The sequence below is a fragment of the Neodiprion pinetum genome, chromosome 6 (assembly GCF_021155775.2).
Source record: "Neodiprion pinetum isolate iyNeoPine1 chromosome 6, iyNeoPine1.2, whole genome shotgun sequence".
Classification (NCBI taxonomy): Eukaryota; Metazoa; Arthropoda; class Insecta; order Hymenoptera; family Diprionidae; genus Neodiprion; species Neodiprion pinetum.
This window is the reverse complement of record NC_060237.1, coordinates 24842065-24865912: the sequence shown is the minus strand read 5'-3', so window position 1 is coordinate 24865912 and position 23848 is coordinate 24842065. Positions and strand designations below refer to the sequence as shown.

Here is a 23848-nt window from a genome sequence, read left to right as displayed (position 1 = left end):
CATGCTGTCGTTAGCTAATTGAATTTACTGTGCGCTCACGCGGCGTGTAAGTATTCCGTATCAGTTTGCATCGTACGTTTACAATGTTCCCTGCATAGTCGTTTATATATTGAGAAACGTCCGGTTAGTGTAAATCAAACCGCGGACCCTCCTCTTCCTCTCTCTCTCCCTGCGTTATCATTTTGCAAATTTATCGTTTAGCACATGCAATTATTTCGTTTCTTTAATCGTTTTCTTCCGAACGTTCTCTTTGTTGTCTACGTTTCATTCGCTCTTTGCTCTTCGTTGTCGAGCGACTAGCCAGCTCAGACGCATTTAGTGGTACAATAATTATTTTGAGTGCGCCCAGCAATTAATCTGTTTGGCCCTCCGGACGTCCCTCGTAAAATGTAGATAAAATTAATGAAATGGCTTTCTGCAGAGTAAAGAAAATAAGGCGGCTGTATGTGTACGTATACACGCAGCATCCCGGAGCCCTTAGGTATATCTACGATACAGAGTAATATGCAGCGAGACGAGAGGAGGGGGAGAAATCGTAATGGAAATTGTAATACTCGGTGTGCCACGGCATCGAGATGCGCGAAATCATCCTCCGACGTTGAATAGAACGGCGTCGCCTCTTCTTCGCCCCTTTACGTAACATGCTCAAGCTGACAGTTGTTGTACGTTTCGTTGAACAAACATCACGCAGACCTGCGATAGAAATTGCCCGCTTGCAAATAAGCCGTATATGTATAATACCATGCACGTGTGTACCTGTACTGTAGGTATTGTAATAAAGAGATGTTTTTTCGCATGCTATTTGCGAACGAATCAGCACACAAACGTATATCTACAGGCTTCTGTATCTAAGGAGGTTATTGAAAACAAGAAGAGAGAAGAAAAAACATGTTTGGCCAATGTCAGCCCGATAAAAATATGTGTATTACACATACCTAGCTGTATGCGTAGAGAAGAGAGGCGGGCGGAACTGCAGCAGTTGTACAGGCGCCAGAAACTTTCGCATATTATCTCGGTGCGGGAAATCCAAGCTGATATAAATGCGGGTGGATAATATATATATTTGCACAGGTGATTCGGTTATTTAAAGAGTTTAACTTTCTATTTTTGGCATCGGCTTGTTTACCTCCTCGCGGTAGGTATTACACCGGCCTACGCGTTCACCGATGCATCACTGCTTCCAGAAGCGACCCGCTGCATAGCTGTTCAAGTATAAAGATACGTGTATCTAACGTACGTGTGCACGTAGTTCGCGGCACTTATAATCCCGCCGAGTCGAGGACACGCGTCGGGAACGTTTATCGCGTGTATTGCAAATTCTACGCGTACCTAGTCGACGGAGAACGCAGCCAAGGACGCCGTCGCGGCGCCAACATCTTCGGTATAGGTAAACAGACGTGCGTATTTATGTGCATTTTCTATCCACCTACCTATGCAAATTTATCATACGTGCGAAAATTCATCTAAAGGCGATGGCCGGCAACAGTGAGACCCAGCCGGCCTCTGCGCATACATCTACATATTACAATATCGCGGATCTTTGAGGATACCGTGCAGTTATAATAATATCACCGCCGACGGCGGCGAGACGTCTAATTAAATTATGCGTTATTGTATTCTTAATGGAGCAACTTATATTACATAAATAAATTCATAACCCAATGTATTTTCCCTTTCGCGCAGGCCGCGGCTCCGACTCGCTTATTCCTTTCCACATCTCGTTAAAATACAAACGTATATGTACATCAGGCTTGTACGCGTAGACGCGGCAAAGGGGCGGCGGTGTCCAAGTTCCATACACGTATACGACGCGGAGAATTGTTCCGGAAAGCCTCTTCCTCAAAGAGTTCACCCCGAGCTTCGCTTCGTACATCTGATCGAATTAAACCCCCGGCGAAACTATACATCCAGTTTTAAACAATATAGGTATTCGCTTTCCCCAGGGCAGACTGCCGTCCCCCCGACATGCCTTCGTTTGATCTGGGTCTCTACCTCTGTCGACATTTCGACAAATTGTATTCCCGACTAGGCACTACTCCCGACAAACTATCCCGGAAAGGACTGACGGACACCTAAGCTCCTCTACTCGTCGGTACGGCTCGAGTCGACGAGTGTCAGGACACGGCACGGCAGCTAGTCCGTGCACCAGAAGCCAACCGAAAGCCTGAAAGCTCGCGAAGGGTTCCCGCTCCCGCCTAGGTACTCCTAAGCCCGGCAACACACTCGCATGCAAGGTTTATTTTATTAGGTACGCCGACCGTCGAATAGTTGCCGCGATTCTCCCCCTCGGCCCGTGCCTTCCCCGCGCCCTTGGGACCAATTAGGAGACATAAAAAATTAACGCCGACCTATTCCGGGGAAAGGTACTGCAGCGGTAGGTAGGCGTGTATGTACGTATGTGTGTATGTATGTATGTATGTACATACATATGTACCTACGGTTCACTTTAGTCAATTGACTCTCGTGTTGGTAATCGGCCTTGCGGCTTCACTCAGGCGAGTGAGCCGTTATGGTAAGGCAGGGTGTACGCTGTATGGTGTATGGTGTATGGTGTACGGTGTACGGTGTAATATGGTGTACGACGTACGCACGTCATTTGTGCAGGACATTTGTGAAGTGACATGACCAGCGTTCTCGCATGCAACTTGATATACGACCACGGGATATTTGACTCAGGTTGCGCGCACGCCGTTCAGCTACAGCTGACGAGAGAAAAACTTCGTCCCTGATTTACTCCCACGCGCGGTTGATCGATGGACCAAATAATTATTTCACTCGGCTAGAATACATCGCCGCGGTGCGACGTGTCATCGATTTATTCGCTGTATATACGCTGGTTTTGCAAAATCAACAAAATTCCTCTCGCCTGCCGTTGAACGAATTTTTTGGGTAATCAGTTTCACCTAATTAGCGAAATTGCTTCGTTCGTCTAATCAGCAATATTTATTATCGATCGGGCCGCGATATACTCCTGTACAATTTCAACGTGGCGGTTAAATTCATTGGGGTGGACGGTGGGGAGGGTTGACGAAGATGTAGGGTCAATTACTTGCGTAAGATTCTTAGCAAAATTATTTTCCACCCGAGTTGGTTTAGCTTCGAGATGTAGAAAAGCCGCACCAGTCGCTTCTGCAAAATCGACCAAATGTCACGAACGACAAAAGTTATTCCCTCTAATTTGAATCGCCATCCAGGCCGTTTCGAAAGCCCAAGCCGAAGTTCAAAGCTCTCGACGTAGCTCGTTCGCCGGTCGCAAAGCCACGCGGAAGCTGCCGTTTCCCCTGTTTCTATTACACATTAATAAATTAGGGAAACGACGGTCGGGCCCTCACGTGCGGGTCATGCTGACTTTAGCGGTACATACTGGAAATACGTAGGTCACGCCGCGGAACCGGTGTCTTTCGCATTTTCTACGGCAATAAAAAAAAGCTTGGATAAAGGAGGCACGAGGGTACCAAGATCTCGGGGTTACTACCCGAGACACTACGCGCCTAGCCGATGCTGACAATATTCTAACCCCTCTACTATAAAATGTTTTACAGCCGAAAGGGGATACCGCAAAAACATTGAACTCTGATGTGACCCGAGCATGCCGAGAATTCAATTAAAAACAACGGGCAAAGAGCTGATAGGGTTCCGGGACTTTTTCATCACATTTAAGAACTGAAGCTAGTCCGCCGGCCGGGCACCCGGCTTACGAATGTAGGTACGTGTGCTTTATGCGCAATCTAAAATAAAAGCTGCAGGCACGGCTCGCACGCTTGTGTTTATCGAAATGGTGGACGAGCAAAGGGAAGTTAAACAGGCAGCTAATGAATATTGATGAAATCAAACGGCATTCTTTATTTATACGACGAATTGTTCCTGAAACATCAGCCCAAGGACATAACTTAAACTCGGAGAATTCATTCGTATTGTAAATATTTTATATTATTCGGATCATCGGTCATTCTCTCTGAACTTTCATTGCTCGCTATTCGTACGAGACGGAAGGTTGGTTAGGTTATACTATTATTGGCACGCGACTCCATCGATCCTATGGTTGTTTTACATTCGAGAATTCGGGTTTTCAAATCCGCGCATCTCGGGGCATATTCGATATCTTCCGGCCGATTTGATCGCGCGTGATCGGAACAGCCAATCGGGATTCTTCGCGCCCGCGATGATACGTGTGTTTAAATAAGGGAGGAAATTTTATGCGCCATTTGCGACCCCTACTCAGTTCCGGCTTTGAGTTTTCGGCCTTCTTCGCTGTCCGGTAAATGTACCCCGAAGCAGCGGACGAATGAATATCCCCCGCCGTCTTCATCGCGACCGGGTTTCAATTTTTATCGCATAACTTGAGAAGGAGCGCGATGCCGCCCTTACGGTTTCGGGTGGAAATTCAATCAGATTCGCCGACCCCTCTTATGCAAAATATCTCAGCCTCGGTTTCCCGGTACACTTCGAGTGTCAGGAATACACTACGTGTATTCGGTTCGAAACAGCGATCGACGCGAAACGCTGAACGCCGCGAATATGCACTTATTGTCTCGAAATATTTCTGCATGGTAAGACGAGTGCCAGATACCAATATTGAAGTTATCAAACATTCTTTGCCAGATAAATATGTGGACTCGGAAAGACTGGTTCCGTTAATTTCGTCGAGGAAAATGAATCCGGCTACACAAACTCCTCTGTCGACTCAAAGCAGATGAAATATCGCTGCTCCGGTTGAAGACAAGCAGTTGAACCGAAGGGCTGACAGAAGGCCCTCGTCATAACGCGGTTTCAGGCCTGAAGCCTGCTAAGTCTGGAACAAGATCCGGAAATTTGGGAAAGCTCCGTTTAATCCGTCACCCCAGTTGGGAATTTGCGAACAAGACGTAGGAGACGTATATTCGCGTCGTATACTCGGAGTCCCCTAGCATTAGGCAAGTTGTGACGCACCCGAGTGTGCTAGAGATCAAATCTCGAGTTGGGCTCAACCGGCGTGTCAACTTTCCCGGAAGTTGGCCGACTCGGGGCAAGACAAATCGGAAGAAGCAGCGCCGGAGGCTTGATTCTGGTTTTTTCACCAGAGAAGAAACTGATGCTGGTGCGATATAAACCGTCAAAGTAGCACCTTGGACCCCGAGTGGAGTTTGCCCACATCTCGAGATACGCGGCTCGAAGCGATATCCGCGTGCAGCCGGCAGACGGCGGGAAAATATAAGCTCCCCCATAAATAAAAAAAGTTGTTGCGTCCCACTCCGGAGAGGCTGCGGACTTAGACTCTCCCGCAGACTCTGGAATCCGAAGGGAGGAACGCGCCTCGCTACGCGTGGTTCTCTGGTGATATCGAGTGATTTGTAGGGACTTGTTTCACTTCCCGTTATACTCGCATATTCCCGCTCAATTTCTATTATCTGCGTATAAGGTGCTTCTTCGCTGGAAAAACCCGCCGTTTCTCTTCACTCGATCGCGAAGGCTCTGCGACGGTGAAAAGGTTCTCCAAAAGCGGAGGGCCGTTAGCCAAAACGGATCGTACTCAAAATGACCAACACGCGTCTCGAAATTACATGGGTAAGATAACTTATGTTCACATCCGCAATTCTATTTTATACGATATAGACCGTGTGTGTTACTCCAAAGAGTCGCCGTCACGCGTCTCTCAAATTCTAACGCCGTATACTCGGCGAATTTCGTTGTTAAATAAGGGTGTGTAATTTGCTCACTTGGCCACTTCGCAGACACCTCGATATGGGGCAAAAACGTTGGCACTGAGTTTCAACTGATATCTTTGATCGAATGCGGAGATCGGCAGTGATTTACCGGATTTCAACCAACACTAGAACCTTGGGACCGTAACGTGGATACGTCCCAACCCGGATTAAAATCGGATGGTGCAGATATAGGGCGGCCAGGATGCGGGTGCAACGTATAAGCCCGTCTATTTCATCCAGCGAGTGGCTGTGGAGATGATTCGATCGAACCGAACTGGATTATAACCGTATCTACGTGCACGTAGAGTCTCTGCCATCGCCGTGCCGCAGATTGATAGAGAGTGTATTAATATCCTGTAAGAAATAGCGCGCGCAGTAAATCCTCTTACTCCTACCTGTACAATGCAGACTAGCTTGCAGCTTAGCTCTGGATTTCACCGTAGCTCATCGATATGAATTTCAACGGTAATACGGATGTACGCGTGTAAGCGAATGAGCCTTGATGAAATTTCTAACAGTTGTTGGCAGAAAGAGGTGAAGAAAATTCGAATACAGAGATCGAGCAGTAAGGAGCATTGGAAATATCTCGCAACAGTTTCATTCTCGAGGATAAACCCATTCGCTGTGTGCTCGTCCAGCCGTTCATCCGTTTTACGAGCTCTCCTCGTTTATCGAATCTCCGAGTAGTCCTTCTGACACTGGAGCGTAGTAAAAAGTATCATAAGCGAAGAAAAAAATAACACGGGAAAGGAAAGAAAAGGAATAAAACGGGAAATAAATCAATTTGCAAAGTGGGGTACTTGAGTCGAGAGGCAAACTTGATCGTCGTGCAAGGATTAAGCCATGTTGAAACGGTTAAGTGAGGCAGAAGTAATATTGATATATTTCGTGACTGTCGGGAAAAACGATATAGCGAGTTCACGTTTACTCCCATCGTTTTAGAGTAATTGAATTTCAATAACCGACCGAAGGAAAGATTGTCAAATGTAAAGAATAGATGACGATATAACGGTTCCCAACAATGTCTCACGGCAACTGCCTACCTTAAATTTTTATCCAAGAAAAGAGGTCAAGTTTCGACTATAACGTGTGTCGCGTCGCCGATCCAAAAAAACCATCCGCTCCGACTCAAAGTCGTTCGAAAGTAGTAAAATGACGACTAGCGTTGAAAAACGAATTACCGTGGTGAAGTTATTAAACTTGACGAGGGATTAGCGTGATAGGAAGAATCTATTAAACGGGCTTGTCGAGTTTTTGACGATCAAGGCACCCGGCGCGTCACACCGCTAGAGCGATCAAGAAAATAGCGATGGTTCGATCGACGGTGGAACGTCACCGAAATTCCCTCGCCAAGTTCTTGCCCCTTCAAGAACCCCTCCGAGTTCACAGCCTCCGTAGACGAGACTCGGCTTACAAATTGCCAAACTTCTTACCGGGGCTTTTTCAAGGCAAGAAACAGAATGGAGGGGGGTGCGCCCAGCCAGTGTGGATTTTATCAAGAAGTTTTACCCGATTTATTGCTACTCGAAACTGCCAAGAGATGAAATCGATTCATATCGTTCCCACGCACGCACACGCCCGCTCTGTCTTCGCAACACGCAGTTTCTACGCCTCCGCGTACGCGGGCATCTGCAAAATATTTACCCTGCATTTAGTGCCTGGTTTCAGCACTTTCATCGCGGGCCCCAGTGGCTCTCGGCACTCAATTAATCAGCAAGGACGATTCCGTTTCGTTTGTCGAGCCGGCCCCAATTCAAATACACGCCAGTTCTCGCGTACTCTCGATCTTACACGGCTAATTAATCGGATGCCTGGTATCAAGCCCCGGGGTCTGCAGGGGCGCTCGCTCATCTCGGCGTGTGGGAGAAACGAAGAGGGCTCCAAAGGTGAATGTATCGTTGAACTCGGGCCGAAATCTTTGATGTCAGCACTGAGCTCATTGTCCGTAATTACCTTAAAATATAATGAAAACAAGGCAATCTTCCGGACGCATTCTGGGATGGGAATGAACTCACTGATTGTGAGTGACTTCAAAGGTATTAGAGAATCTTTTATCTTTTATAATTGCTCCGCTTTCTGTCTCTCCCTCTCATTCTCCCTTTCTCTGCTTCGCTTCTTTATTTTCTCTGCGTTTCGTTTTCTTTTTTTTTTTTTCCTCACATTTCGCCGTCACTTCCGCAGTTCACTGCGCCCTTAAATTCGTGGAAAACAAGGCGGGTCAAGGTGGTAAAGCGCCGGGGCGAACGAGAGCCGGAGGGTGACTTCTACGGAGGCCCGAGCATCGTCCTACCTTCCACGCAGACTTTGAGTCCTAAATAAGGGGAACGAGGCCGTGGATTTTTCCAGACTCTACAGGTAGCGCACACTCTCGCATCGAGGTTAAAACGTCGCTCATGCCTCCCCGTGCATCCACCCACGTCCACGCGTTCCGCGCTCCCACACTCACCACGTGTGCACACGAGCTCGCCGAACAGATGGGCATGCTCACCGAAACGCACCGAACCGAGCGATATCAATATTGGTATGTCGTTAGCCCGGCCGATGCTTAGATAAAGCGTATCCAATATACGCCTATAAACCTACGCATCTATTCGGGGGCTGAGGTTATTTATTTTTCACCCTGTTTAAATCTTCTAGCTCCGAATAGACGCGTCGAGAGATTAAGAGTTTTTTTTACTCAATGGTTATTCTCGGGATATTATGTAATCTTATTTTTGACGTTCTGGCTGTTGATTTTTGACTGAATACTTGTTTCGGGTTTTCTTCCTGTTCCTCACGTCGCGTCGAAAAACGTCTTTTCCGAGACCGAGTTTCAATTGAATAATTAGAAAATGTAACGGTGCGGAAACGAGAAGCTTGACTTGAACGGTTGACTCGAAACGTTCGTGTATAGGCTCTTCGTAATCAAGTCATTCGGTTTTATTTCTTAAAGATAATCGAGTTACCGGAGCCCCACGTCGGAGGAGGCTGGGGGAGACAACGACGACTGCGACGACGAGATGGGCATAATAAGAATGCCGGCGTTAACGGTTATAAATTTTACCACTATTTATTCCGAGTCGGTGATCGCGTCTGTTTTAAAAGCAGGAAAAAAACGCGGGGGTGGTTGGTTTTAGGGGAAACATCCGCCGTTCCGTATATTATCTTGCTAAGATTCATAAATTTTCAACAATCGCGTTTAATATTAAAAAAAAAAATAGAGGAAGACGAAGAAAAATAAATAGAAGAAAAAGAAGACGAAGTAGAGTAACAGGAAGCAGAAAAAGCAAAAGAGTAAACGAAGACTGCAAGAAAATAAAATAAATAAATAAATATAAATCAAGCGGAACGTCGTGGGGGCCACTTCGACAAATGTTGGAAATTTAGCATTTTTCCTCGGCTATTGTGCCCCGCGTGCATCTTTGTGCCCACATATTATACACCTTCTCTCTCTCTCTCTCTCTATTTTCCTCACGATTCCGTCCTTGGCCATAAATTCCTGCGGGGACGTGTATGCCTAGAAGAAGAGGGCTTTTCATCGTGGCCGCGTGGTCGTTGCCCGATACTTGAGCGCGTGCCTTACCCCCGATACTGCAGGGCTTGTATGAAAGGGCTTTTTGCGTCGAGGTCCCGGATCGCGGTGTATAAATATGGACTTGTGCGGTGTAGAGGAAATGTAGGTCTGTCCCATCCCGGCGTCGTCCGATGGGCCCCGATCGCGAGTGAGCCACTTTCATATCTACTGGGTGCGCTAAATCACCTCACCTGCTGGTGGTTCCCCCAAGAAGTGATCGATGGCTGCCGATATTGAGGGCGACATGTGGAGTATCCGGGACGCGCATCTGCCCGGCTCTAGGACCTACTTCCGTCCCCTATCCTCTAACTCTGCCCGCCTCACTCCCTCTCTTTCCTCTCCATTCTCTCTTGTCTCTATTGTACGCGTGGCCGTGCGAGGAGGCTTCTTTCCTCGCAATTTTTGAAACGCGCCGCGGCCGGTCTTCTTCGGCACGACACGAAGTTACCGCCAGGTGATCTAACCACTTTTACCACGAAACATCTTCTGCGTTTTTTCGTGAAAATTTTTGTGCCAACGACTAGCAGACGTCGAGAGAATAGAATGACATGGTTTTTATCACATGCGAAATAGGAGGAGGCGTCCAAGTTTATTTTTATCGGGTCGTACGTATATACACGAATATAATCGAGTAGTTCAACCAAACTAGCTGCATTCAAAAGCGGTTGAAACTCAGTGATGCTATCCATCGATCGTAAAGTAAATGAACAAGAATAGTAGCTCGGCATGGAATGTCGTGTTTAAAATTAGGGACTGATGCTCATTGATCATTGCAAACCTCCAAAAGTGGATTAATTAAAAATTGATATGTTGAAGTGAAGCACCGTAATTTGAAGCGTCGTCATTGCTCACGATATAATCCACGAATATCTCGTGTAATATGAAATTTCACAGTAATAATTATATCATTCGCTTTTCGCATGCAGCTTCGTGCAGTGACTCCGTCAAAGTATAACTAACTAAGTAACCTCGTAATTCGCGCGGGGTGGCGGGAAGAAAATTATCCAAAATCTATTCTCTCACCCCGACACGAATAGAGAAGCTCCCGGAAGAGTGGATGCCTGGTTTCGTTCGACCAATTTGATACACTGGCGCGGTCCTGATCGTAGACAACATCTTGTTCGCGTTTGCCATAACTGTAACGACGTACGCGTACATAAATATACGAAATCGGTGCATTACACGGAGGGTGGAGAGAGAAGAATCCTGCAACGACCTCCTCCTCCTGCTCCTCCTACCTCTTGGCGTAGTGCCGTCCGTAGTATACGGGAACGGGGACCAACCCCCGGTCGCGGTAATATATGATTATTATTTTCTGCTTTATTGCTTTATCGGTGGTGCCGGTGGAGAGCAGACGAGGGACGACGACGGACGACGAGGGGGGTCGGAAGCAGGCAAGAAAGCAAGCAAGCAGCCAGGCGAGCGAACGAGCACACCTATTTTGTATTCCCGAAGCATTTTACCGCAGCTAAAGCTCTTCGGATAAAATTAATATTCGACGCGATACTTGATCGCGATGGGCGAGAGAGCGAGCGGAGGGAAACGGCCAAAAGTATCTCCTTCCGGAAGATCCTGGCTGCGGGGAGAACGGCGACGCGACGCGACGCGATGCGGTGCGGCGCTCGTTATATGGGTCCGCCACAATCCTCCCTCCACAAATCTCGACGCGTAATCGCTGAGTACCCACCTTACCCTACCTACCCACTGCAGCAGGTTGTTGTCCATCGTCCCCGGAACTTTTACGACTGGGCCGTCGTTCTCTCGCAGTTAATTACACCGCCAAAGAGCATGCCGAGTATTTTTAACGAGCTGCGCGACTTTCGCCCCGCGCCGAGCGGACCCGCGGCACCGCAGGCTTAACTGTACCCTCAACCTCGAAAATTTCACCAACTACTACCAGCCGGGCTTAACTCAGCGTAATTGTTTCCTCGTCTCGGCGTTTACCTTTCGCCCACCGCTTCGTCCGGCGTATCGCCGATTACGCGCCCACCGACGCGACGATCGCCGCGCGTATCAATAAGGTATTACAACGACGTGACAAGATTTATTACACGCCGGTGAATCTCTGCCGGTGACTAGCCAAGAACTACAATGTCCGCCGCTGATCCATTCCTTCCGATCCGGGTCCGATCGCTTCCGTTTTTATCTCTCTTCTACGGTCGGATCAGCCCAGCCGCCAGCGAGGCCTCCCGCGCGCCCACTGATTTATTTCATCCATTTCTACGGATTATTTTATTTATTGCCCTTGTAATCGATGCGCTTCCGGAACTCTTCCTGATTTCGGATATCCTTGGGCTCGTTGCCTACCGGATGGCCCGCTGCTGCTGCCGCTGCTGCACCCGCTGCTGTATCCTTATTCGACCGGCGCTACGCCGATAAGAAAAAAGGAGTTTGTCCGGTCGACAAATACATTGTTCTATTCAGCGAGATCTTCACGTAGTCGCCAGTGAAGAATATCCTGTTTGTCGTACAGAGTCGATTGTTCGTTTTTACTCTTCTCTTTCTCTTTCCTCTCATTTAGATGCAATCACGACGTATTTCCAAGCCAGAGCAATACTGTTGACTCGGCAAATTCTTACTCTCCGTGTGTGCTCTACACAAACGTATGTATTGTTCGCAATTCGAGGTTGTTGATAGCTTGTGCAAACCACATAATATATATATATATATATATATATATATATATATATATATATATATATATATATGTCTATATGTAGCATCCGGAGCAAGGTGAAAAAATTCGCCGGAACAATTCTTCACACGTTGATTCATGTTGCGAATCGACAGCGTGCCACCTAGTTTCAACTTGAACATTTATTCGGACGCCCAGGTTCGTATGGCGTGTATTAATCCGTAACATATCCAAACGCGATGTCACGTAGTATTCGTTCGCGACAAAAGATGTGCGAACATTTCGTACTTCGGTCATGGCCCTTCCCAACATGCGTCGCAGACCGCACCGCATCCGGATGCACTCTAAAATAGGACGCGTAGCCAAGCTGCAGTATCGGATCGTTCGAGTTGTTTGAAAGATAGCGGGCGTCCAACGGGAGTGGCAAAAGTTAATTTCGAGCAGCGTCACGTCTTGTGTAATTCAATTAAGTGTATATGTTTAGGGGAATCGCGCGAGAGTCAGAGGGCGTGTGCTGCACTAGTAAAGCTCGCGAGTTGCGTGCGGCGTTTCACACATTGATTGTACCTAAAAGCGCGTAACAACGTTAATTGGTTGTTAATTTACATTAGTCCTTGTTGGGAAGCGCCTCGATACCGCTAGATAACAATGGAATCATCACGCGTGTACACGCACCTCACAAATTTCCTTACATACCTACGTTATGTACTACGCAGCGACCTTCTGCCGAACATCTGGCTCGCCTAAACGACAGACTAGCTCAACCGCGTTATCTCGCCCCTCAAAGAGCTCGGCTGAATCTCGTCAAACCCAAGATAAGATTTCGGATGTTTGCGAATCATTTAAGAGAAATCGGACACGTGCCACGCTGCCTGTTTACGATTTTACATCTGATCGCATGTACGTACGTATCTACAAACGTAGAGCCTTGGTAGGAGGGAAGTGGCGAAGAGGAGTCGCCAACGGCTGCTCAGTCGAGCAATTATACGCCAAATCATCGAGGAATGCGCCCGTGACTTGCGTAGGTTGTTTTCACACGTTCGTGATTCACTCGGTGGACGGATATTACTTAACTACACCGTGAGTCGTCTAATCTGTAGATAAGATTCCAAAAAAAAGGGTTCAGATAGATCCCACGTTTACATTCAGCCAAAAGATTCATGTGCGATTATTTCCAACGACCATTTCATCTGCATCGACGATGTCTTCACGATGACTTTCCAAAATTGTAGGATATACTCGAACGCGACAGCCTCACATTCTTATTCCTCACTGTAATTGTTGTTGAAGATCACACAGCCACTCTGTTCCGGGTACCCTGGTGAAAGCAAATTCCTTTTTCGCCAAGACGTTCCGCTACCCCCCTTCCTGTCTCCTCTTATCTAGAGCCGTGAGAGTGAAACAAGTGTGACCCAAGGGGCAAGTGCTGCCACCACTAATAACACATCGCTCGAATGCTTGTTTGAAACCGTGAACATGCGTTCTAACACCTAAATGGCGTGCTTCCTCGAACATCCTTCACCGTGATAACGTTCAGCAATGACGATAAGCAAAGCTGGAGGTTATAACTGCTTGATGAAAAGCAAAAGGAAAATACACGTACGAGAAGAAATGAACGGGTAAAGTAGAAATAATCGATGCTGCGTTGTATTCTGGTTTTGGATGAAAACTTAAAATGTTGCTGCATGAGTTCCTTTACGGTGTTTCTCCGTCCATCGATTTAATTTGTGTAAAACTGATCAAACCACATTATGATTTTCGACAAGAAACTGACGTGGAAAGAGCAAACATTTTTTACGGCACGTATTAAGAAATTCCGTATTTCAAAGTTTCAAATTTTCTGGTAAAATAAACTACCGAGGTCTGTTCATCGGCCTTAAGGTGCGAGATTTATTTAGTGGAACCACAGTTGGGTAAGTACGAGTGGCCATAAGCTGTGGGGCTACCGTGGCATGGCTTTTTCATGTTAATAGTTTATCATTGCTGAATTTCATGCAAGCCCGTCTACTATACATTTGGTCCATTACATCATTGGGTTACTTTTGAATTATTGACGAACTACAGACGATACGCTACGTCGGAACATTACACCCATGTCCCGAAAGTGCTTGAAACTACGTCGTTTCCTGTCACCTGCCAAATACGATTTTTGCCTCTTTTCCATTTCTATTCAGAATCTACAGACAATATGGGAGGAAAATATCGAGTAGAAAGACAGCCTCCCCTTGGAGAAGTCAAAGTTGGCCTGCACCAGCCGTTGTATGTATATATATATATATATATATATTCTCCGGGTGAGAAGTTGGACTTTGAAGAAAGCAGCATCTGGCGCTGGCTGGAGTTTAGACCGTGACGAATGAGAATTTGAGTAGCAATCATAGATCGGATGGGGCGGTCGGCGAAGCCCTGGAAGCTCCATGGGCGAAGGACGTCTTCGTCGTCGATTGGAAAGTGAAGCACGTTCTTGTTGCTTCGGGGCCCCGCGCAATTCAATCTAATATCCACTCGTCCCGAGCACCCGCCAAACCCCCGTCTCTACCACCTATTCGCCTCGCTTGGTTCCTTAATAACGAAACGGCGTTATGACAAAAGTTCGCTGACGAGGCTAGCCCGCTCGGCCTGGAGATGATCACCAGCCGGGAATTCTGCGCCGCGAAAAGCTGGCGGGAAAACAGCTCGCGCTGGATCCTCGGCAAGACCACGCAGAGAAGACGCGCAGGGTCGAGGGGAGCTGCAGGTCGGATTGGGGCCAGTGGTCGCTGTCCCCTGTGCCTTGATCATTAGCGAAGGACAGCGGGAGACGTAATACCATTGACAAGTGGAATCACGTGACCAGAAAGAAGACGCGGCACCGATCGCACGCAGTTTTCTGCCACGTTAAAACCGGCGCTGAACTCGAGCGCGACGTTCGGCCGGGCAATAAAAATATTATACTCTCATGTAATTTGTTGTACGAATGTGTAGGTACGCGTGTCTAGTGACCTCGACACGTGGATTCTCGCAACTGTGACATACACGCGTATCATTTTGGACGTAAAATTTCACACCTTTTCCGCGTTATGTGTTCGAAAAGAAGCTCCCGTCCCCCTCGCGACTTCTGTGCTCCCTGCACTCTCCTATGCTGTTCGACCATGAAAATGCAGCAACACTTCCTGACCCTCGATACGTACGATCGAACACAGAAGGTTTGTACCTTGTTAAGGATCGGTCATTAGTATACGGTGTACCTAATAGTGCGAGAAAAGTTTTTAGCCGCGTCTGGAACAAGTCCTTGCTTATTAGTACGGTCTGGACGTCACGATCACCGTGACTCATTACGTGCTCAAACAATCGTAAGATCCGGTGTAATAACTTATCTCCGATGGCTGGGTATGCCGGTTGAAGTCCGAATAATGAACGCGCCTTTACGCGCGTGATGAGTCTGAAACAGTGCTTCGGCTGGGATTGGGTATTTCTCAATTAGACGCTGGTAAACGAGCTTTAAGAATTGTGACGACAAAAAAATTCCCTCGTGATCGAACGATCGTGATCTCGTCCCTGTGGTGTACATTGACGTTTCAAACCTCTCTCTTGCCGATAGTTTGCTAAAATGAATCGCCTCGGAATTTTGCAACATCATCAGCTCCCTGATATCAAACCGTACCTACCCACGCACGAGCCCGTTAACTACTCAGCTAATATTAGCTCAAATGTTGCGTATATACATATATATATATCTTATTGCGTGACTTTATACCCAACACGTGCTGTTTCGCTATATACGTATTATTTAATCATGTCGATGCCACCACTACTCATTCTGCTGGTAACGCCATGATTTGTCTGTAATCGCGAGTGTGAGCTTTGGAAAATTTACAAGATGTAACCCTTGGGTCTCGTAAACAACGACGTATCGGTAGCAAAATTGTTTTTTCACTCGCGGTTCTTGACGTGATAGACGATTTCTTGTCGTTCGGCGATTATTCGTGTACTTATTCTGGTATATTCTCAGAGCATCGATGCGCTCGGAAAGCGAATTATGGTTGCGGCAAAGAAGCACAGGCGAGTGAAAAATTGATAGGGTACAATTTGCCCTATTACTGCATGCAAAAGTGAAGAAGAAAAAAAGCCGGTTCGCAAAGGAGCTGCAGTTCATCCCGATCCTTTAACGATTTCTGCCGTCTAATTGAAAGGTCAATTAAATCTGCTCAGGTACGTAAGAACCGGTAACAAACTTGCCAGCAAATCTAATGTAATACAACCGGTAAAAACGATAATTGATTCGCTTGAAGGAGGTGCTCATGGGTAGTTGGTTCTTTCATGTCGTGTAAGGATGCATCGAGAAATAGCAGGTATACACGGAGGCATCGACTACACAGCCAGACAGCTTGATTGCCCGATCTTCCGCGCACAATGGAAGATCCGAAGATGCAGGTAGACTTACTTGTTAGACGTAGTTCAGCATGTAAGTGCTTTGTTAGTCACACTTGCATAGTCTCCGCTGTGCCATAATGATATTAATGGTATTACCGCGGGGCTCTCACACCTCAACAACGCACCCATACCTATCGAGTACCATGTACAGCCATCTAGAGATCTTCTCGCTGCTGTAATTTTTTTTATCTTCCTTTTTCCACAAAGCTCTCCCCTTGTTTAAAATATGCTCCGTTGGCCAAGCATGAACCTACTCTTCTTACGTTATTTGATACCTGTTAAGAACTATAAGTTTTCAGTTAAACCGCGGAATTCAGATGACGTTTTTGCGTCACGGATTTCACGTGTCCGTAGTACTTCGACGCCTTTGAATTTTTATACTCAATTACCTCGTGAATCCCATTTCCCGATAGTCGGGAGGTGTTTTTGAATCTGACTACTCGTGCAGCATCGACATGGGAATGTAAAGGAGACTAAAAATAGTCCGGATACTACATATTATCGATATTATACCTCGAATTTTCTCGCGAGGTTAAGCCGAGGCGGGAAGATGCGTAGTACGAAAACACGTAACGTCCGCGAGGGGTCGTGATGGTCATTTGAACTCCGTGAACCGAGTCAATTCTGATAGATAAGTGACGATGCGAGGCGCCATCGACTTTGCAATGGCAAACGGGTTGATCCTCGTCCCGCGTGCGTAGCTGGGAGAGTGCAGAGTGTAACCAGGAAGTGCCAATCAAAACAAAAGACGTTGCACAACCGTCCAACGCGCTTGACGTACCTACTCATAGTCAGATGATGCCGCGCGTTTATCCACATGGGAGACGCGGCACGTCCTGGATCAAAGGCCAGTCAGCACGCAGTGATCCAAGCTTCACTTGTCGGTATACTGGGCGCCACGTCTCGATGAGCTTTATAATTCGCAATTCTTTTCATACTTCAATCTAGCCGACCTCACATGCTCCAGGACGAAACATACTCGTTAGCAGTCTGCCACATGGCTTCATTCCCAGTAGAGCCGGCTTTGGCCTCCAAGAAACATTTTCATTTTTTAATTAACGGAACTAACATATACATGTATATATATATGTATATATGTAAATTAGAGCGTCTGGAGTGAAGACTTTGATCTGCGGTAAGAAATGTATTTCACGCCGCTCTTATAGTACTGATTACTAGAGCAAGTGTGAAATTCTTTAAACTGCACTGCTGGAATATCCCGGAATAGACATAGAATTTCACCATTTCCCACATATGTTGCAGAATTTATGTTACTGGCTGCTGGACACGTTTGCACACGTAAGTATGCGGCTTGTCGAAAACCGCCAGATTTCTTCCTACTGGCGAACGAATGGATGCCTTTTAGCACACTTCAGGACTTATTCTTCCTCTCGCAAGAGCGAAATGTGGACGAGTTACCTATACGCGTGAGGACGTTAGGCGAAAACTTACAATCGAAGCCAGTCCGTCGTCGTTTCTTCAAAGGGCCAGGCGAAAATCACTGAATAAAATATGAGACATAAGTCGGTGACCGGACAATTCGTAGGGACTTTAGTTGCGATAAATGATGAACGGTGACGTACAGGCATAAGCGTCAGGCAACATTAACGGGGTTGTTATAAACAGCTGGCTAATTGGCCCCTCGTCCCTTGTTCAACATTAGGTGTACCGCGGCTAATTACGGCTAATTGATATTTCGCCTTGTTCAGGCTTATCCCGACGTCACGCATCGTCTCGCGTCGTGTTCATGCGGCGTAGGTACGCAGTCGGCACGGGTTACTGCCGCCAACCGAAAAAGTGCACGCGGAGCGAAGGTTGGTGCACGTTCGCGTTCTACCAACCCCGGAATGTACCGTCTGCGAGCGTAGTTACTCGTCCCGACGCTCACCGTCTGCCTCGTAGTCGCCGCGCCTTTATCTGTGTACACGTGAGAACACGTACACGTATGATAGGAAACTTACCGCACTTAGCGGCGTATAGTCGGGCGCCGACGTCTGCGTCGTCTTTGTCTCTATTGAATAATTCACGAATACGGCGCCAGTGGTTTCGCATGGCAAAGCTGGTCCGAAAAACGCGTAAACCTTACTTGCCGTCCGTACTATATGCACGCACCTTATACCGCGTACCTGGTTTATACGTACGTTCGCACGTGTCGCCTCGCGTACCGCGGGCGAACGCCGGAAACGCCTCGACGGTTTTGCGCCCGGGTTCATCGCTGATCCCCTTTGACCTGTGAAACCCTCCGATCACTTCGAGTCACCCAGTATCCTGACTGACGCAGTCTGACGGTGCCTCGTTCGAGCGTTTTCTATACGTGCGCGATGATATTGCGGTCGTCCGAGGGTGTAGGTGCAAGGTACGTAAGCACTACCTCTCGACGGGGCACCAGGCTGTAAAATATAAAAGTCCAATGGCACCAACGGCAATCGCCAACGTCGCTCACCGTCACTGGATAAAATCCTTAAGTGTCACGTTTTACCACTGCGCACGCCCTTTTACGCCTTTTTATCATCTCGGACGGGAGAGATGGATACCCTGCAGTTCAGAAGCGTATTACGACCTTTCGCGCGTCAACGTCGCCGAATGGCCGGAAGCCGTTTCCCCGGGTCATTCTCCAAGAGTTTTGAAGACGTGACGCCAACGAAGAAGTAAAACTTTGTATTAGCGGCAGAGTTCGAGATCGGACTGAGCGCGATTAAAGGGAGGAGCGATTGGCAAAGTTCTTCTTCCTCGTTTCTGCCATTATGTCTTACAAAGCATTTCCCGGACCAAACGAGACCTGAAAGGTCCTCGTCTACCGGTTAATTTTTCATCATTCAACCACCGACAAGGTGGCTCTCGCATTTCTTGAATTCTCACAAAAATGTTACAAAAATTATTGGTCACGGTTGACCGAAGCGTGGCAGGCAGCAGATCCCTACCTATATTGCCTACTCTCAGGTCAAGGACTGAGGTAACCGCTTTGATCCAAGATTCCGCAGACTAAGGGACCCGTTACCTTGACCGGCAGACAGAGTGGAACGTGTCACGCATAACTGCATAATCATACTGTATTCACTCGTGACAAATACACACCGAAGGTTGCTGATAACGTCCGTCGTTTTCGATCACGGTTAAATTACTCTTGAACGCGAGTCGATATGTTTATCATATTGGTGAGTGAGGGTAGAAATATTCGAAGGACGCTGCAAAAGCCAGTTATAACTACAACTGGATTATCGTCCGCTAATAACTTGAGAGATTACGGTATGAAAAGAAGTTGACAGACACGTAATTTCGTAGAACTTGCGTTTTTCAACGATAAGAAAAAACGTTGATGCGGTGCAATAACGACTAAGGCATGCGGTGACTTGAAACAACAAACTGTATCCGGTTTAGAGCGCGTGGGATGGTTTCCAAGACTTATTTTAAATACCCCCCCGTACGTAATAAATCTGACACGAATACCGCAGTGCGAAATCAAATTTGTTGGAATAAAAATGATGATGAGAACGAGACAGCTGAGTATCTAATTCGGAAGTCTGCGTGAGCTTTAAATACTTTCGCACGAGCCCGAGAAAGAAATTTGAAGAAAGTAACATGGCACGATGGGTTTATTAGCATAACACAGCGTATGTGTGAATTTTGAGCAGCCAGCCTGAGACCGGGAATACCGTAAGAAAGCGAGCTGCATTTCCTTAACAGTCGAGGACGGCTGGTTCCCGTTCTCAGAGCTATGAATGAACTCGTGTGACTCAATGCGTCATGTGGCTCGGAGATAAAATTTCGTGGAATATTTTTGCAGACATGAAGATATTGGGCGGTTGACAAACGCGACAACCGCCGCCGTCGACTTCTAAGTTTAGACTACGACGCTATCTCCGAACAAGCCAGCGTCGCGACTCGACTCGACTCGACTCGACTCGACTATACTCTACCGGTAGGAGTCTCACGCCGGGGACTCGTGTTGTGACTGCGAATTCTTTGCAGTAAAACCAAGCGTGCGTCGACGCTTCTGGTTCGGCTGTACGGCCCCGCCGCGTCGTCAAGACGATCCAACGACTGACTCTCCTCGCTTCCAGGGAGGTCCGAGACCGTGTCTGCGTGCCTGAGAGCCGTATCGCTACGGGGAGAGTCGACTACGAACCGCTTGAAAGCTGAGACTGATGCGTCCTGGCCTCTTCCCGGTAAGGGTCCTTGAGTTGGGTTAGCCCCGGTTAGGCCGGTTCGGGACGGGCCGAGTTAGCCGTGGAGTAAAGCGCTTTGCCCGGGCTTTTCCCGGCACCTTCCGAAAACCCTCCTACAACCGGCTGCCCACTCCAGATAGACTCACTCGCGGAGGTCCGACGCCGACCGCAATGTAAGCAAACGTCTTTCCGTTGCCGCGTCAACTTCGCGAAACTATGCCGAGGGTTCGGTTTTCGGTTCTCCGGAGCTGCGGGAGCTCCCGCGGTCGTTGGAACCGCCGTTACCTGCTTGCAACGCACACTCCCAAGGCTTATCCGCGAATAATGATTCATCGTTCGGAAACCTCGGACCGCCCATGCGGGACCGCGCGAATGAATCTGAAATTGAATCCGCGCCCGAGCTAGGGGGGCTGAATTGCATCGGGTGCACGACCTGCCCCGTCTAGACTCACTCATTCACGTCTCGCTGTGTTCGCGACCAGCTGCCCTGTCAACTCTCTACCCCCAAACGGCAGCCGCTTTCGCGTTGCCAGACGACGACGATGATTTACCTCGAGACGTAATTCGCTCCCCCGACACTCCGGATACTCTTCTCTACTTTCCATTGAATTTATTCCGTTGCAGCGTTTTCTCGAACTCATCACTACACGCTGTTTTTATCCCGCGTATACCTGCGACCGATCCAAGTGCTGCCTCGCGTTTGAATCGACGAATTTCGGCTGGTGTCGCGTTTCCGTCGCGACGCCATTTTTCGACCCGCGTTCGAGCCGAGCCTCGAGGTATTCGCTTACGACGAAATCCACCCATCGTGAAAAATATTGAAATTTGAAACGTACGAAAAAGTTTGTTCGCGCGGAGGAACGGCGTGACGCTTTTAACCGGCGCGCGGCGGATTCCCGCGCCTCCGATAAACGGCCACAGTGCCCGCGTCGTCGTCGTTGCTTCCCGAAAATTAAACTTCTCCTCCGAATCCTTCCCAGTCAATTCCACATTCTCTCTTTTCTACCCTGCTCCATATCTATTCAACTTTTTCTCCCAGTTTTTTGTCACCCCTGGCCACGGAGGTCGGAGCGCATTCAGAGTCTCTGCGGCGCTCTTTTTCCATCTCACGTCGCCGCCGCGCCTCCAGAGGCTGAGGAACAAGGAAGACAGAACGGGACGCAAGAGCGAGGAAAGGAATCTTTGCTCTATTGAAAGAACGTGCCGCGCGTCTAGTGTGGATATCTACTATTTTTCTCTCTCCCACGTAAAGTCGGTAAGATGACCTAGAAGCGCGTGAATCTGACGGAGACGGCGCTACGATGACTACAGTCCTTTCTTGGCGGTTTGAATATATCGGTCCATGAATCGGTAATAGAGGAAGTCGGAGTTTTTATTTTATTTTTCCAGGGTGCCAGTAGCGTATTTCCAGGAGAATTATGGCGCTCGGTAAGAACGCGGAAGCGCGACCGAGGTTGAAGGTTGGGGCCTGAACTGCGAGAGGTTGGGTGTGATGAGAGGAGCTGAGGGCCGCGTTATTTCTTTTTCACCCTTTCAAACGCGGTTCAAATATCGTGGATTTCGAGGGCGACCCACGCGTTCCGCGGGAGATTTTGGCGAGATCGAATTACCCGAAAAGTCGTTTGTGATTTTCACCGTCCTTACCGCGAACCCGAGTTCATATTAAGTTTGGCAAACTCGCGAGACATAGCTAATTGTGAGCGCTTGCCTTTATTTAATCAATGCGGAGCGTCTTCGAAACTGTTTACTAGTCACGTCTCGGCTCACTTACCGTACCGGGATCATTTAAATAATTATTCACCAGCCTCTTCTAGTCTGCCATAACTTCTCTTAAACAAATACGACGAGAGAGACGAATGAGCGGCTATTATGTCTCGCTATAGAAAATTCTGTGGACGATATTCACCCTCGAGAATCGTCCATTCCAAACTAAACTACCATGGATATTTCGTAGCCGCCTCACTGTACGGCGTCGTTTTATTGTCAGGCTCATATTTCTCTGCAGCACACTCGGTGTGAGGTTAATGTATAATGAGATCAACCTGCGTCACGTTTTCTCGAAAAATAATATGACTCGTGTTTTTCAGCCGTGCTACCTTGAAACTACGCTCCTGACGATGAGAAAACAAATGCTTTCTCCCAAACAAAAATTGCTACCTGCCCACGTCGCAATAACATTTGTGAAGTGAGATCATCGTATAGTTGGATGAATTTTGAAGAAAAGAACTACAGAGTGACTCTGTTATGCTGAAAGAGAGAGAGAGAGAGAGTGACCAAGATAGAGCTATTGCCGATTGGGCATCGACTTAATTTGACAGAGACACAGCAGCATCACATTGACAAACATATAAGTAGTGAAAATATGACGCCAAACACAATTTGAAGTTTAAAGCTTTCCCGTACAAAAGGGTCGAATCCTTCCGTGACACATTAAGAACAGTTCGAAGAACCAGGGCGAGTGGCTTTGAGAGTGGTCCATCGATATACGGTTCTATTTTAGCATCAGTCGGCTCAAGCCGTGTAGGGAAAGTTTGGAACAGCCTCTTATAATCTTGTCGTTGCTTTTCAGTCGACAGTCACGTAATCGTCGAACGCGGAAACTCCTCTTCGTCGGCTTTGTCGTCCTGGAGCAATCGAACTTGGGAAAAGCGACTCCCCGGCTCGATCTATCGATGAAACTTTTCACCGCAAGAATTTCTCGGCCTCGCCCAGCCTGAGTTTAGATCGGCAAAGTCAGATACCCGTCAATTGGAGGGATCGGCCCCATTGTTGATTGCCTTTCCACAGAAAATTGGTCCTGAATTAAACCAGTTCGCCCGAGGGGATCCAGACGGTGATTCGAACCGATGGTGGTAACGTCGATTTTTAGCCGTCTCGCAAGGTTCATATTTTCGCACGCGGTGTCGGATCATCCTTCCTGTTCCGTGTTTGGATATTTTCTATTTTATCACGTGTGCGTGAAACTTATCGACAACAACTGGGGAGGAACCCTCGGGCCTCTCGGTAAATGTGTTGACGTTAGATAACGTGAGAAGGAAGATGAGAACGATGAAGAGGTTAAAGATCGAATGGAAGTCCTCGGCCGGGAGCGTGACGGAGCGGGGTTCCACGTGTCCGTAAGCCTGAACCGGAAGCTTCGCTTCGTCGCTCGGAGGGTGGGTGTTTTTTCCTTTCTTCCAGAGGGAAGGGTCGGGCGTGCAGGAATAAGATCCACTGGCTAGTTCCGATGGTTCTTCACGTCATTAATAATCCTGTGGCTGATGTTTTCGCCCCCGTTTTGACATAATGAGAAAAATAGAGGTTCGAATCCTTTTCTTTCTACCATACGCCCTGCAGTTGAAAATATTTTCGCTCGTACGAGCCTGGTCTTATTTTTTTTCCACATTTCTTTTTATAT

General features: G+C 47.7%; 2 protein-coding genes across 2 annotated transcripts in view; one reads left to right on the top strand and one right to left on the bottom strand.

The window, feature by feature from the left end:
- LOC124221671 (uncharacterized) overlaps nt 1-1146 on the bottom strand; it is a 63092-nt gene extending 61946 nt beyond the window's left edge. The window contains exon 1 of the mRNA XM_069137005.1: nt 936-1146. Within this exon, the coding sequence (XP_068993106.1) occupies nt 936-1006 (71 nt within the window). The 5' untranslated portion in view covers nt 1007-1146. The remainder of the gene's footprint in view (nt 1-935) is intronic.
- Pdk1 (Phosphoinositide-dependent kinase 1) overlaps nt 1-23848 on the top strand; it is a 323017-nt gene that overhangs the window by 80149 nt on the left and 219020 nt on the right. The window lies entirely within an intron of this gene.